Source organism: Parus major, chromosome 3 (genome assembly GCF_001522545.3).
Source record: "Parus major isolate Abel chromosome 3, Parus_major1.1, whole genome shotgun sequence".
NCBI lineage: Eukaryota > Metazoa > Chordata > Aves > Passeriformes > Paridae > Parus > Parus major.
This window is the reverse complement of record NC_031770.1, coordinates 99,173,301-99,189,783: the sequence shown is the minus strand read 5'-3', so window position 1 is coordinate 99,189,783 and position 16,483 is coordinate 99,173,301. Positions and strand designations below refer to the sequence as shown.

General features: G+C 40.2%; 1 protein-coding gene across 5 annotated transcripts in view; it reads left to right on the top strand.

Moving 5' to 3' along the window:
* Positions 1–1,059: 1,059 nt before the first annotated feature.
* Positions 1,060–16,483, top strand: part of ROCK2 (Rho associated coiled-coil containing protein kinase 2) — a 104,031-nt gene continuing 88,607 nt past the window's right edge. For all 5 annotated transcript variants that reach the window (XM_015621456.3, XM_015621455.3, XM_015621453.3 and 2 more), the window contains exon 1: positions 1,060–1,234. In XM_015621456.3, coding sequence (XP_015476942.1) covers positions 1,085–1,234 — 150 coding nt within the window. In that variant the 5' untranslated portion in view covers positions 1,060–1,084. The remainder of the gene's footprint in view (positions 1,235–16,483) is intronic.

Below are 16,483 nucleotides of genomic sequence, written 5' to 3'. Positions count from 1 at the left end.
AAGGTAGGGTAAGATTATTGACAAGAGCACGTAGATACAAAACAAGGGGAAATAGTTTCAAATTCAAGGAGTGTAGGTTTAGATTAGATACGGGGGGTGGGGATTGGGAATCTTTACCACGGGGGTGGTGAGGCACTGGAATACATTGCCCACGGAAATTGTGGATGCTCCATCCCCGACGTGGGACGGCCAGGCTGGATGGAGCTCTGATCAATCTGTCTGAGTGAAAGGTATCACTGCCCATGGCAGAGGGCTTGGAATTACATGATATTTAAGGTCCTTTTGAACTGAAACCATTCCATAAATCCCTGATTCATGCCGTGATAACTGCTGCTCTATCTGAAACGCTGCTCGCCCACCTTCTCAAATGTTTTTCATTTTTTTCCCCGTGTGCTTGACGCCATGGGGGCAGGGTGAGGTCTCATGTGCCAAAACGCACACAGCCCTGTCTCTGAGCGGCTGCCTCGCCCAGGCCCGGCACGGCCCCGCCGAGCGCAGGGCTGCAGCCGGGCGCTGAGCGAGCGCCGAACAATGCCCCGCTCGCAGCGGGGCCTTGTGGGTAGGGGAGGCGGCCTGCGCGGGGCCGGGGAGCGGGAGGCCGGATCGGGCCGGGCCGGGGGTGGGCGGAACGCGGAGAGAGCGGCGAGGGAAAGCCAAGCCGGCGGGGATCGCGGCTCCCGCCCCAGCAGCCGGCGAGCGCTGCAGAAGGAGCCGCACTCTGAGCCCGACCCCGCCGCAGCCGCTCCCCCTTCGCTCTCCGCCTCCCCCCGCCCTCGGAGCGATGTCCCAGCGGAGCGGGCAGTGAGGCGGCGGCCGCCGAGGGACGCCCTGAGCGGGGAGAGGCGGGGGCACGGCGGGAAGCGCTCCGTCCCTCCCTTCCAGCAATCTCCCCTCCCTCTCCCCGCGCCCGGGCGGAGCAGCGGCCGTTTTCCCTCGCCCTTCATGCCCGGGCGGCGGCCACCGGCGGCGCTGCCCTCCACTCCCGCCTCGCCGCCCCCGCCCTTCCCGGGCTCGCTGCCGCGCTAGGCCCGCCGGGCGGCCCCGCGCAGTGCCCTCCGCGGGCCGGCACTAGGCGGGCCGGAGGATGAGCCAGCAGCCGGCGGGGAAGATGTCGGCGGCTCCCCTGGCGGCCGAGGCGCTGGAGCCGGCGGCGGGGATGCTCGAGGGCCGCCAGAGGAAGCTGGAGTCCATGATCCGCGACCCGCGCTCCCCGGTCAACGTGGAGAGCCTGCTGGTGAGGGGCGGCCGCGCCCGGGGGGAGCGCTCGGCGGGGGAACAAAGGGAGCGCTGCCCTCGCCTCGGGCGAGCGGGAGGGAACGGGAAGGAAGGAAAGGGCTCCCGCGTCCTGAAAGTGCTTTCCTGGGGGAGGACGAAGGATCGTCTCCACGCCCCCGGCCGGGCCACCGGCAGCGGGGAGGTGGCGGGAGCAGCCCTCGCCCCCAGGGCTGCACTGAGCGAGGGGACGGGCACGGCGCTGTGAGAGGAGAGCAAGCGCTCTCCGATTAGCTACATCTTATTTGGGGGAAAGTGAGAAACGTCCCTGGCGCGATTCGATCCAGGGAGAAGAAGGTGCCTTGTTTTCCCTCCCAGCATCGTTCACACCGTTCGCTTTTGCGCCTCGTAATCACAGTGTGTCCGTCCCCGAAGTACCTGCCTTTGTGTGCGCTGCCGGGCACCCATCGCTCATCCCCTGTGAAACGTGCCCTGGTGAAGCTGAGGTTGCTGTGTGATGTGGAAATAATTCAGGAAAAGGGGACACGCCTAAGGGAGAAATGTAGCTGAGGGGTCCAGTAGGGTCACATTTATTTTTCACTGGGGCAAATTGATTCGTCTGTGTCCTCTTTCAAATATTATTTTTCCGTGTGAGTGTATGAAATACAGTTTACTTCAGTGAGTAATCTGTGCCCTCGGGAAGAAGTGTGGAAGAGGTTAGATTTCTCCATTTAACCATCTGAACTATAGAAAGAGACAGATTATTATCGTTATTGCTATCATTGTTGTTATCATTATTAGTATTATATTTATTAGTACTTTAACTGAACTTTAGGGTCCTCAAAACCTATATTTCCAGTCTACCACAAGATTTCCAATGTGTCCCAGTTATGAGGAGCAGAAAAAGGGGGAATACATCCTAGTCCTTCCAAGAGCTGCACTTACACTGTGTCTTTTTTTATGCTTTCAAATGACTCAGTTCTGTTTGGCCAAAACTACAGGAACTGACTGAACAGAATGTATGCCTGTGCTGTGTGGAGAATATAGGAATTTCCTATAACATCTGAAAAATGTTCTTCCTGAGGCTGTGGTGCTGTGTTACTCCTCAGATGTTGAGAGGCATAATGACACCCATAGTCAATGGAGGGGAGTGGGAAATAGTGTTACATATCTGACTGGATTCAGATAAGTTTTTGCTTAGGCCATAGCAAAGAGAGCTGCCTCTGGGCTTCGCTCCCAGCATTTTCACTTTGGTATTTTGCTAGGAAAACTTTGACCTGTGGCCAAAAACGAACAGTTAAAAATAGTACAGTCGTTCTGAAAAATGCATCGGGTTAATACTTAACCCCAGTAGACTTTTTCACACTCTGCTTTTATACTCAACAGCATGATTCTTTTATTCTCTCACCTCCCATGCCTTGGACATAGATTAAATGCACTAAAATATGTTTATGGTTCTGAAGAGAAATCCTAGCTACAAAATTGAGACTGGGCTGCTTAGAACTTGATTTTTTTGTTTGTTTGTTTTATATACTAGCAATGTAGACTGCTTCGTGTAATACATTGAGAAAACAAACCATGGGAGAGTGTTAGCTGGATTGTAAATGCATAGTTTTTATAGCAAAGGTCATCACTGTTCTCTGCACTCTGTAAGTATTGTTTAAAAAGCTAGCAGCAAGTAAAATATAATACTAATCAATCAAATTTCCTAGCTTGTGCAGTCTACATATCGGTGTATGAAATAATGATCTATTTATTATTCTTATTTAGGAAATTTGCTACAGATTTCCTGTAAAAGCGTTTTATTTTGGTCTCTGGTATTGTTGCTTTACACAGCTTGACATTAATTTTGCATTGGTGTGCTGCTAAATAGTCTGAGCATGAAAACATCATATTCATATTGAAAAATACACTTGTTTACTAAACAGTTCACTTTCAGTGTAAATTATCAAAAGTGGAAATGTGTTTTCAGTTAAAAGTAGAAATACAGCAACATGAACTGAGAGTCAGGGAAAGCATCTTAAAAAGACTAGCTGGAATGCCACTATTTCATCCTCCAAAAATAACATAACCAAAACTAAAAATGTGGAATGGAATTCAAAATGGAATTCATTTCCTTACAGTGTAAAAAGTCATAAACAGCTGCTATTCTGTATTTTGTGTGCATGCTTTATTTTTGGGAAGCCGTAAAAAGCGAAAAAGTAGCTGTTAATCTATAACACATGGTGTAAATTTGAAAGACGTGAGAAGCTGAGGTAATAAGCTGTCTTTCTCTAGATAGCAATTCCACTGTCATCAAGAGATATTTTATTCAGTGGCTCTAAATGAAAAGACTTTCTTTGTGTACCTTCCTGACCACAGGATGGCTGACCACATCCATCTGTTTCTTCAGCAAGAGAATCTATGATGCCAAATACATTGATTGATTATGTTTCTCCAATCCCCCTTCTGGGCTCAAGAGAGACTGATACGTTTTCTATCAGTAATTTTTGCTATCTTGTGTGCCTTAACACTTGTTATTAATGTCTGTGTTGAGCATAATTATTTGTGTTTGATTAAAGCATATCTTAAAAAAAGACCTATGCATTCTCAGTTCAGAGACATTACAAGATGGAGACCTCTGCATTTAGTTTCTTGTCACAGGCAGTTATGAAGGAAAAAAAAAAATCCCAGAAAGCAATCAACCGACCAAAATATGTGGTTAATAACGCTCTTTTTTTGCTGAATTAAAAAAAATCATGAAGGACTTTCTACTCATTAGCATAGATCAGATGCACAGCCAGCACTTGGTGGGGTTCTTCTGGTTTTGGTCTGATGAAGAGATGAAAAGAGGAATGATAGAACTGTGTACTCAGTGCCATGATAGGTGTCAGCAAAGACATCCACAAAGGGAAGTGGTTATTGCAACCTCATTGAGGCATTGACCGAGTGCTCCTTCTCTCATTGTACCTTGTTGAAAGCCTGTTGTTAAGTTGCCTATGGTAAGATAAAAAAATTTTGATATTGTCACAGCTTTATATGGTACAGTGTTGCTTTTTGGGCATGTAACAGTGCATTAGTGGTCATAGAAACCTGTTTTTGTGTTGCATTTCTGTGACACATTTAGATCATGCAGATTACTTTGTAAAGCTAACATATATTTATTATTTGCTTTTCTGCCAGTTGTGTCATCCACTAATTTAATGAAGTGACATTTTTATGTGTACTGCATGTACACATGGATGATAGCACTTAATGGCATTTGACCTTTGGTGATGTATAAGAAACCCTTCTATAAATACATTCCTACCGAATAGTTCCGAGTTGACAGCTGAATTTAAGGAGAGCTTAACAGTGCTCAAATACATTTGGGCATTTCTGATTTTGCATAGAAACCCTGTCTACAGTATGAACTGAGTTATCTTTGATAGTATTTAATACATATTATCTAGGGGTGCGTTGGCGAATGGCATCTGGTCTAAAACAAGAGCAGATAGGTCACTGTAGGCTGTGTAAAACTAATCCAGACCTCCGCTTCCTTGCCATGTGTAATTGTATCACTTCAGCACATGCTGAACTCAACTTTTGAGTTGTGTGCTGGTGGTGAACAGCTCTGGTAAATCTTACCATCCTCTTCCTGCAGTGCTTTGTCTGGGCTGAAGCTGCTTTAGTGCGTTGTCCAAAGAAAGGCACTGGTGTTTGCCCTTTGACTCACTTGATCAGTGCAAGCCTCAGGATTTTAGTGTTAAGCTTGAAGTTTGACATTACACTGGAGGTGTAAAATGTTGAGTATATTCTGCTTGTTCTGCTATGGTTGTGTCAGCTTTTGAAAGAAGGAGCTCTTAAAACTGTTAATTAGGCAGTGCAGCAGTGAAACTGTGAGCGCAGTGCTGGGCTATGCTAGAATGGAAGCATAGTGGGCTGAGAAATGGAAAGATGATTAGCAGGAGAGTGCTCAAGTGTCTCAGAATACACGTCTTAGAACTCGTGAAACCCAAACCCACAACCAAAACGGAACTAATTTGACATTTCTTTCTTTTCTTTGAATAAAGCTGACAGGTAAACTGTATGTTTGAATATATATATATATATATATATATATATATATATGTTCAAACTAGTGTTTGAATAAATATATATATATTTAATACACAGTTTACCTGTGAATGAATAGAAGTTCATCTACATGGATCATTGCCATCAAGACCCTGGAATTTTACTCTTAATGAAAAGTGGATTGGAGATACAGCTGTGACTCCTATGCTTTTAATAGGGGCATCTGTCCATAAAGATCTCATCAATTGAGTAGATGCCAACCTTGTACCAAGAGTGTTAATTGAGCAGATCACAAGGCTCAGCTCTGTTAATTCAGGGTCTACAGGTCATTATGGCTGATACAAGGTATCCCTTAGCAGGATTTTAGCCTTAGGAACTTTCCAAGTATTTCATATTTAATGTGAAACTTGTTTCACTTTCCTAAATTTATTGCCACATAATTTTGAATCAGTAAGAACAGTCTGTTGTGTTAATTTGAGCCAGCAAGTACTGGGAAGAGATACAAATGTAGCAGTTAGCAGGATCTGATCTAAAATTCATTGCCTTCTAAGTAATTGGAAGACCAGATGATTCTCTGTTCTTGGATAAATAACCTTTTCTTATTTGTTGTATTTCCTGTGCTGTTATTTCTCTCTTAGTTTCTAAATATTTCTATAAATGTTCTATTTTTGATCTGTAATTTTAGAGCATCTACTGCATAGTTAAAAATTATGATCCTTAAGGAAACAGAATTGTCTTTTGTTCATTGTTCCCCTCTGATGGATTTATATATAGCAGTATAGTTACCTGGAAAAAGATAGTTCTATTTTTCTGACAGTTTTACGTGTTTTTGTCTTCTGTTTTATTCTACACTAGGATTAAAGTGTTTCACTTCTGGTTTGAGAAAGGAAAAAGGACATTTTGCTCAGCTTCAGGCCTTTTTACTGCTGCACGAGATGCATGGAGATTTTGTGTGTGTGTATTCACAAGAGGCATGTTCACTCCCAATATTTCATCTCTTGTTGATCAGATTGCAGAATGTATCATTAGTATACTTCAATTGTTCAATCTTTGTAACAATTTAAGAGAAACATAAATGCACCTACACTGTCAATTAGCAGAGGTTTTTTTTCCTGCTTTATATGTGCAGGAATAAAAATTCAGGAACTGTTCACTTTTCCAAATATTAGTAGTCTCAGTTTCAGTTGGAATGTGTGCAAATGTTCATTAGAAGCTGTTTTTTAAAGTACATTTTTAATTCTAACTAATGGCAGAGCAGTGCCAAAGCATTTGACTCTTTGTCTAGTAATGCAATCCATAACAAAAGCTGCCTAATTTAAAAAGAAGGAAAAATGCTACCTCAGTAGCCAATCCCCACAGCAGTCAGTTGATGATTTCTTGCCAGTATTTGATCTACAGAATATGACTGGAATTGTATCAGTGTCACAGAGGAGTTGACTTCGGATTTAAAGATGAAAATGACTGAAATTTGGTAATAAAATTTTTCACAATGAAAGGTATAAAAAATTAAATCTGTGTATTTTTATAACTCATAACCATATGGGGGGGGTTTGGGGGGAAGAATGCTATATTGTTTCCAAGGTTTCTTCTAAACTGTTACTCTGAAAAGCAGTGAAAGTTTCTGGTAACAAATTTATTAAAAATACTTTTTTTCTTGGTATATCCCATTGATTAAGAACAAGAATACGATGTTTATATTGGCAGACTTGGCTAGTAATAAACTTATTTTAATGAGCTGTTAGCAATGTAAACACAAGGTTGAATGTAGTGCTCAGTTCCCCAGCCATACCTACTGTGTGTGACGCTCCTGCAGCAGTGCAGTGTCCAAACAGCCCCACATTGCCCAGAGAGCACCTCTGTGCCTGGCCCTGCACCACAGCTGCCTGAGCGCAGGTGGAGCATCACCTGCATCCTTCACTGGCAACATTATGTTCATTACCTACTAACAGACTTTTAAGACTGTGTGCTTAAGTCAGTGATTGGGCCCCTACTGTGCAAAGGAGTTGGAATATTTGGAAGATTGTGATTTTGTGAATTTTGTTCAGATTTCACTATGTTGGATAGTCTCAGTCTGTAGCAGGTGCTTTATGTGAAACGGACTTAGCTTTTTCTCTGTGTTTGTCTGCTACTGTTACAGCTATTGAGAGAGGGGCCTTATTTGTCTGTGAGGTATGGAGTTTTGTTGTTGGATGGACATGAATTTCTTCAGTGTCATGTGAAACATGCCTCCTTTTCAGTCTCTGCTTCATTTGTCCTAGGGTACAGAAGGTGGTAGACATGAGAAGAAAAACAATCTGGATGCCACATACAGTGGGGTTTTGATTATGCTTGTCTTTAATTTTATTTTACAATTCATGTAGAATGACTTACCTAAGTCATATCTTTTGCAAAAAGTAGCCAGTCACATACTTTGTGTTTTCTGTGTGCCCAGATGGAGACTAATGATGTGTTATTAGTGTTCAGCATTGTTACTTTAATTCCATAGTCATTTCATCATGCTTTTTTTTTTTAGGATAGTGTTGTTCAGATGGTACAGAGAATAAAAAAAAAATGGTATGCAGGAGGGTCGAACCCTAATGTACTTCTATCACTTTATGGCTTCAGACAAATCTTTGTTCATTTCCAGCTATATGAAATGGAGATGATGAAGTTTTATTTTTAAGATGTACTGAAGAATAATTTAATATTTAGAATAGACTTATGTGATTAAAACATATGATCACAAAAAAGCTATGCCCAAGTGTTTAGTTCCAAACCTTAAGGATTCACCTAATCAGGTGATTGCTCTATTGCCTTTTGACTGTTCTAAATCATGGGTACTGACTTTATTAGTCTGTATTTAAAGTACAGAATTACAGGATCCTACATAAAGCAAGATAAAGCTTGGATGACTCATCCAAACACAAGAATTTTCTCATACTTTTCTTCAGGAGAAAATGAAGAGGAGGTCGCATACAGGCATGAAAGTAGGCTTGAACATCTATGAAAGAAGAAAAGTTAAGCTTTAGCAAATACTCCTATTTTTTTTTAATTTCAAAACACATAATGTTGACTGTTACTGTCACCAAATAAATAAATAACCAGAAGAAAAAATGCCTGAGTTCCACACTTTCTTCCAATTGCTATTTAAAGTTTAACTAAAATCTTGATTACTATTTAAAGGCTGTAACGCATCATTGTTCTTTGTCCATGTCTCTGCTATTATAGGTAGCTGTCCAAAGTCTATAGCTTAATTGTTGATTGAATATCAAACATAGTTCCCTCAACAGCATAAATTTGTACTAGTATAGAATACATAGAGAGAAGGATCTTCAGGTGTTCTTTGGGAATTCCTTTTTATTGAATGAACCCTGAATTTGGAAATCTGCTTGCATTTGTTGCTACTGTACAACTTGATTGACCCTCTTTGTTTTTCTTTTGTTTGAAATGAAGAGTGCTGTATTCATTAATTCACAGTACTGTGTATGTGCATACTTTTAAAGATATTATGCTCTAGAAACAGTAATAGCACAGGTGTTGGTTGAGTGGTACACAAACGTTTGGCCCACCTATGCTATGAAAATGTTCTATTTCATACAGAAAATAGTTTTAAACTGGTTTTCCTTGTGGTTTCTGAAACTAGTTTATTCTAGTCTGTTTTCAGTTTAGTGCTGATTATATTAAGTGCAAGATTAAGGAGACAAGCCTTGTCATTTGTTGCATGTTTAGGACACAGATTTTTTTATTTGTAAATGACTTTTAGAACCATCTGTTATATAGGGAAGGCTATATTATAATAGTCTTATAAAATGTGCAGCTAAAGTCATTGGAAGCAAGCTGCAGTAAATAGATAAAAGATCTTACGGGGTTACTTAATATTGATTGCACCCCTTCTTGCACAATTTTATAACTCTGCTTGACTTCTGAATGAGGAGGTTTTTGTGGGATTTTAAACTTCTGTGATAAAATAACCATGAAGTCTCTCAAATTAGGAATAGAATTATTCCTTCTAACAGTTAAGGAAAATGGTGGAGAGTGGGACATGATACCATGTTGGAAGGGAGTTGGGAGTTGGTTTAGGGAGTAATGAAAACCTTTCCAATGCCAGGGGTATGCATACATGTTCTGTTTCCTTTAGGGAACATCTCGGGACCTCCTCCTCCAACAATAAAAGTTAGCCCAATTATTAAACTATAGTTTTTATTTCTTGGCCTGTTCAATTTAATGACCTTTTTAGGGTGTATAAACCTGGATTATAAAATACGCCCCCTCCCACCTTTTATTTTATGTTCTTTTATACGAAAAGTGACTGGGAACTGCTTGAATTACTCATCTGGCAAGGAGGTATGGACAATTTATTACTGTATTGCAGCTGCTGCTATTAATTCAAACATTATTCTCTGTTAATTTTATTTCTCTGTGAATACAAAATAATAATTCTGTTAAACTTAAGACTCGTATCCATGCTGGTATTGCAAGTACCTGAACTGAGCTATAGATCTGATAGGGAAAGCTGAAAATAGCTGTACTTTAAAAAAAAAAATCCTATTACTAAATTGTTAAGTTTTGTAAAGCCATTTTTAAAAATTGCTTTCAAGTTAATTTTTCAGTATTAGTTTAATTACCTGGAACATGCTTCTTTTTTTATTGTATTTTTAAGTTATTTTCCTTATTCCCCACTCATTATCTTTCCAGACCTAAAGGATTTGTCTTGACTTTGCAAATGTGGCATTATTGCCAGTGAGGGTGGGAAGCAGCAGAACTCCACTGTCAGAATTCTGCTGGTAAAACCTGAATGTAACAGAAAATGAGGCAGCCTGAACATTGTTTTATATGCATTTAGTGTTCTGTGTCACGAATATTTTAAGCTTGTATTAAAAGATTAATAGTAAATACAATAATATAAGCTACATCTCGTGAAAAAATATTATGTTGTCAATTCCTTTTAATCATAGATATCTAGCTAGTTCTGTTTTAGAAATTATTTCTGCTGGGATTATGAAGAAAACCTCTAAATATGGACACTATGATGAAGAATGGTTCATGTGCGTAGAAGCCTGAAACAGTAGCACCATGAGGTGTGAATCATTTCATCTATTTTAATGGTTGGCTGCCTCTGAAGAAAGGCAATTTAAGTGTCAAAATAAACTATTTCAGTGCTCTCATTTTTTTAGAAGAAATAACAGTATTTGTTCCCACGTGTGCCTTGCAGTGTTTCTCAAGTGCCAGAAGTCCCAAATGTCCCCTCTCTACCTGTGAAAACATCTTTGGCAAATTTTGACAGATATAAAGTGGAAAATGTATCTTAAAAATGCTGTAAGGTATGACGTTGTTCACTATTTAAAAAGCTCCTGGCTTTATTTTATATGACTCTACTGCAGAACTTCACTGAACCAGAAAATCAGACAGCATTGAGCCTAACTGTGGAGCTTATTTTTATGTTTTCTACATAGAATGGACTGTTTTGGTTATGCCATATTGCTGAAAGAATGTTTGGTATAGGTTAGGTAAAAGTACATATGGTGATATGGTATTTATGTTTTGAAATCACACTGTCTAAATTTATGAGGGAAGATGTACAGTGTGTCTTACAGACAGATGGGAATTAATAAAATTGCAGTATACTTGCAATACAAATTCTTCTTCGTTAAATCAAAACCAAGTGAATGTACACTGAAGTTATTTCTATTTTATCAATGTTTTACACCAAATGGATGCTGAATGTCACAGGGGAGAGGAATGGCTGTTTTGCCTTTTTTGAGTATGCAGGAGGCATGACTGAAGAAAAGTCTTAGGCACATTTTATTCCAAGGCAGAACTTTTTAGTTCTATTTTGATTTCAAGCTTATTTTCTAGAGTTTATCAGAAGAAGCTGCCAAGTAATTTGACTCCTTTCTTGGCACACAGGAATTGTTCTTGGGTTTATACACAGACTAAATTTCTGAATTGTGGAATCTGTATTGGTTTTACTGCCATTGTGCCTTGATTTTTTTTCTCATGTGTGAAATCTTAGCACTGTTGCATCAGTTGTCCTCTAAAATGGAAGTGGAGGAGAAAAGTATTTATATCATAGGTTCACTGATGCTGAAAGCACATATGGATTGTGAGAGAAGCATAACTTTTTATCTTCTTTGTGTTTGATTGCGTGTTAAAAAAAAATAACGAAACAGTCATTATTGTGGCAAAATATCTCTGTCACCTGTCATTTTTTATCTAGTAAAAGTAACTCAGACCGTGTTAGGGCTCTCCCCTGTAACTGGTGTGGTATAGCTCTGTCCCTAGTGAGAAGTTCCTGGCCCAAGGTTGTCCAAAAGCATCACCGTGGTTACAGCAATGGGACTGGAGGCCTCAAACAGAGGTTCAGTTGCTGCTGTTGTTTCACAGAAGGATTCACAGAATACTCTTTCAACACAGAATATTCTGTGTATCCTTCTGTGAATCTGTGATTTAAGTCAAAACCAGCAGAATAATCAGCGATTTAGGCTTAAAATGAACCTTCCCAGTGCTCAGAGTGAATGATGGTTTCCAAGGCCACATCTGTAGCAGCAAGTGAAGCAAGAGCAGCCCTGATTATCTCATGTTATTCCAGAATTATTTCTGAAAATGCTGGTCTTTGAGTAAATGAACATCTCCCTACTCAATAATCAATGTTTTTGTATGTCTGAACTCCCTTTGATGGTGAGGTATATGTAGCTAGTTGCATGCACATTTTCTGAGTAGGGTAATAAGGAATGACAAGAAACTCAGATAATTTAGGGACCCAGTTTTGTCTAGAATGGTGTGAAACACCAGGGTCATGCTCTTACCTACTCAATGTGCAGTAAAGCTGTTAAATTGTTTTTTGTTGATACAAGGACTTTGGATCCCCGGATTTAAATTCTGCTTTAGTAGAGAGTTAGTAGTGATCTCTGCTTGCTGTTGGGTAGTGCCCTGCTGTTGTGGCTGTCCTGTTTCTGGTTAGGTCATGGTTGCGTGCTGTTCATCTGCCTATATTCATATAGGATATGGTCAGAAATACTCTTACAAGAGACCTGTGTTAATTTGTTTTCTTCCCCACAATCTTTAGCCAAGTGCATACACTTCTTCTGACCTTAATGGTCTTGATGCACGAGTTTTTCCTTCAAATGTAAAAAATGTGATTCCTTGAGGAAGCAGCTGATGCAGATGGCACTTGTGGGGATTAATCTGATCAAGTCTTAGGCAAATATTTTCTTGCCTTTCCATATAAGGATCATTTATTGCCAAAGCTGAAGGAAAATTTTGGAAACATCTCGTTATTGTCTGGGAAAACTGTTTTCCACTTATAAAACCATGAGGAAATAGAAATCTATTTTCTATTTTGCTTTGCTTTCCCAAGTAATTTAGGGTATTTGCTTAGCCCTGAATTTCTTGTCATATTTTTATTTAAAAGTTGTGGGTTTTTTTAATTTTTTGTATTTCAAAGAAATACCTGTTCAAAGAAAGGGAAAATTATTATGGTGGAATAAACACAAGTTAAATAAACTGAAAAATAATGTTTTATTTTAAAAATCTCTTTTTGCTACCATAATCTCAGCTGATATTTTTAATAACAGTTTGTAAACAAATTCTGATAGAGTTTTAATTTAACTGTCTCAGTGAAGGAAGTCCTGCGTATCTTCTGTTAAATAACAAGGTGAAAAGGCGGGATTTCATTGCCTGCATATATGAAGATACCACTACCTTGCAGAGCTATTATCAATTGGAAAGAGTATTTTGTATCTGGTTCAAGTTTTACAGTGCCCAGGAGCCTTTGCTTGTAATAACTTTACTTTGAAAGGGCTGTGAAATAGTCCTACCATTTTGAAGATACAGCATACTGCATTGTCACGTTGAGACCAAACTTCCTGAGGATGTGGGTTCCTTTGTGACTATCAGCCATAGACAAAGATGTTAGAATGTCTGTGGGGGATAAGGGAAGCCTAAAAATGCTTTAGGATGCTGTATCTGTTTCTGAACTACTTCTAAGATGCAGAAAGAGATGAGATTTTGCAGACATAAACTTAGTAAAAATATGTGAGTTCCATGCTTGGGTCAGATAACTCTGGTCTGTAATGTGGAAGTAAATGCAGCAGTAATTAAGACAAGCTAAAATTCTCAGGTAGTCTGTAATGCTCTGAAGGAAGATACAACAGAGAGGATGACCCTGTTATTTCGGAAAAGATGGGCACAGCAGAAGACGGATGTGTTCTCAGATATATATGCAATAATTGTTATTAATGGCAGCAACTTACTTTTTTTGCCTTAGGACTAGAACATTTAGAAGAGGAATAGACATGGACTGTTCTTTTGGTCATCTTGATAATTGGAATAAAGTTTTCTGGGTTTTTCTTTATGGTCTAGATTTTTTTTTTTAAAGTTTTGTATATTTTTTTGTATTTGTTTAAGGGCTTCCATCATTAAGGGTAGTACCAATCAAATCTTTACATATTTAAAAAAATACATCTGTCTTGGAAGAATTTGTAAATGAACCAATAAAATTGTAGTGTTAGATGAAGATACCAACCAGCTTTTAATGTTAGAACAAGAAATGTTCAGAAGTCTGAAGAACAGAGATGTTTTCCAGTATGAGAAACTAAGCCTTAGTGATCTCAGAAACCCCTGTTTTTCTCCTTTAGTAACTATATGAATCAATTTAAAAACACATGGCTAAGACAAATAGTTTCACTATCAGAAGCAGTAGCTCCACCCAGTTCCCTGAGGCACCACCTTGGTGGTGGCACAATATTTGTGCTGGTGTGTTGTGAATTGCTTTGAGTACCTAACCTGGATTAAAACTAGCCTGAATGATTTTCTCAGCTAATCCTGGCAGATTTGCAGAATGTTCACCAACAAGTGATTAACAAATTTAACAAGGACAAGTGCTGGATTCTGTACTTGGATGGTGCAACCCCAGTTTCATGTATACACAGGGGAATGAGGTGCCGGAGAGCAGTGCTCTGAAAAGGGTCCTGAGGGTCCTGGTCCCTGGCAAGTTGAACAGGAGCCAGCAGTGCCCTGGCAGCCAGGAGGGCCAACCCAGCCCTGGGGGCATCAGCCCCAGCATCACCAGCTGGACCAGGGAGGGGATTGTCCTGCTCTGCTCTGGGCTGGGGCAGCCTCACCTCCAGTGCTGGGGCAGTTTGGGTGTCACAGTGTAAGAAGGAGATTAAACCATGGGAGAGTGTCCAAAGGAGGATAACAAAGGTGGTGAAGGGTCCTGAGGGGAAGCCGTGTGAGGAGTGGCTGAGGTCACTTGGTCTGTTCAGCCTGGAGGAGACTGAGGGGAGACCTCACTGCAGTTACAGCTTCCTTGTGAGGGGAAGAGGAGCAGACACCAATCTTTTCACTCTCAAGGCCAGTGAAAGACTTAAGGAAGCAGCATGAAGCTGAGTCAGGGGAGGTTTAGGAAAAGGTTCTTCCCCCAGAGAGTGGTTGGGCACTGGAACAGGCTTGCCAGGGAAGTGGTCACAGCACCAGCCTGACAGAGGTCAAGGAGAATTTGAACAGTCCTCTCAGGCACATGGTGGATTTTTTGGGGTGTCCTTTGCAGGGCCAGGAGTTGGACTCAGTGATCCTTGTGGGTTTCTTCCAACTCAGCATGCTCTATGAGTCTACAAACTATAACAATAACATAAAAATCTCCAAACAACTCACAATCCTGAATCTCTCCAAAGGAAATAAAAAAATCTGCAGCATATCTCCTTTCTTCAAAGAGCCATGTTCCAAGAGGATGGTGCGTTTATTGATTAAAATATGCAGCCTACTTTTTCTTAACGCAGGCCATCATCTGCATGTCCTACCACAGTGTTGGTAATGAAACTTCAAAAGTGTGGGGCCAAGAAAGAAATTTTGTATACTGCTCTGCAAATACTGTAGCTTCTTTCAGATTGCAGAGAACTTCAGCTAGAATATGCTAATATAAATTTAGGAGAAAAGAGAATGAAAGTAAAAGAATGAAATAAATTCTGCTATCACATTCAGGGGTAATATCACACTGTCTTACTAGTCTGTGTACAGAGAAAATTGTAGAAACTGGAAAGGTTTTCTTTTCCAAAAAAACTAGTGAAAAGTCAATTCCTATTAGTACTTGCCTGTGTTTGAATTCAGGTAATTTGAACAGATTTTTTGTGCTTTAGTCTATTGCTTTAATCTGTTCTTTTAGGAAAAAGCAGGAATCTGTGAGTAAACATGGTTGTTTTAAAGATAAATACTGGCTCATGTTTTCTTCTGGAAACAGTGGACTCCATCAACGTAAGAAATGCCAAAATGACTAATTTCAGTCATTAGCTGCCAGTGATTAGCTAAAAGTTGTTTTTAGTGCCATGTTATTATTGCTCCATCTTCAATGTGTAAGTTCTGTTACACCGGCACAAAGCAGACTGATACCACTGCAGCCTGCTTTGATACCTGACTGAAATAAATGATATAAATAGTTATTTGACCTTACACTTACACAGTTTTCTGATTTTATACTCTTTCATCAGGGCAACATCATCAGCTGCATCAGTAGTGTTAGTATTGAGACAAGGTTGTTTAAAGAAAAAAGGTTTTTGATGGAGAGGTGGGTATATTTGTAATAGACAAAATTATTCTGAAGGTTCAGAAAATACATATTTATTTTACAGTTGGTAAAAGAAAGAAGTATTTTTAATGATGGGTACCATTTACAAATTAAGGAAATAGCTGATTATTGATGTATCATTTTCAGTACCGATTACAAAATTATTCCAGAATTACAGAGCAGTTTGACTTGTAAGGGGCTTAAAATCACGTAGTTTCAACCGTACTGCCATGGGCAGGGACATTTTCCACTAAACCAGATTGATAAAAGCCCCATCCAAACTAACCTGGAACTTTTCCAGAGATGAGGCATCCACAACCTCTCTGGACAACCAATGTCTCAACTTTCTCACGGCAAAGAATTTCTCCTTATGTCCATTATAAATCAGCATCTCTGAATTTAAAAATGTTACCCTTTGTCCTGTCACTACAGGTGCTGCTAAAAGATCTCAGTCTTTCCAATTATCCCCCTTTAAGTATTAAAAGGTCACAGTAAGGTCTCCTTGAAGCCTCTTCTCCAGGCTGAACAAAACCAATTCTCTAAGTCTTTCCTCATAGCTGAGGTTTTCCATCCCTTTGATGATCTCGGTGGCCTCCTCTGGACTCACTCCAACGATGTCCTTCCTGTGCTGGGACCCCAGGGCTGGATGCAGCCCTGCAGGTGGGGTCTCAGCAGGGCAGAGCAGAGGGGCAGAAT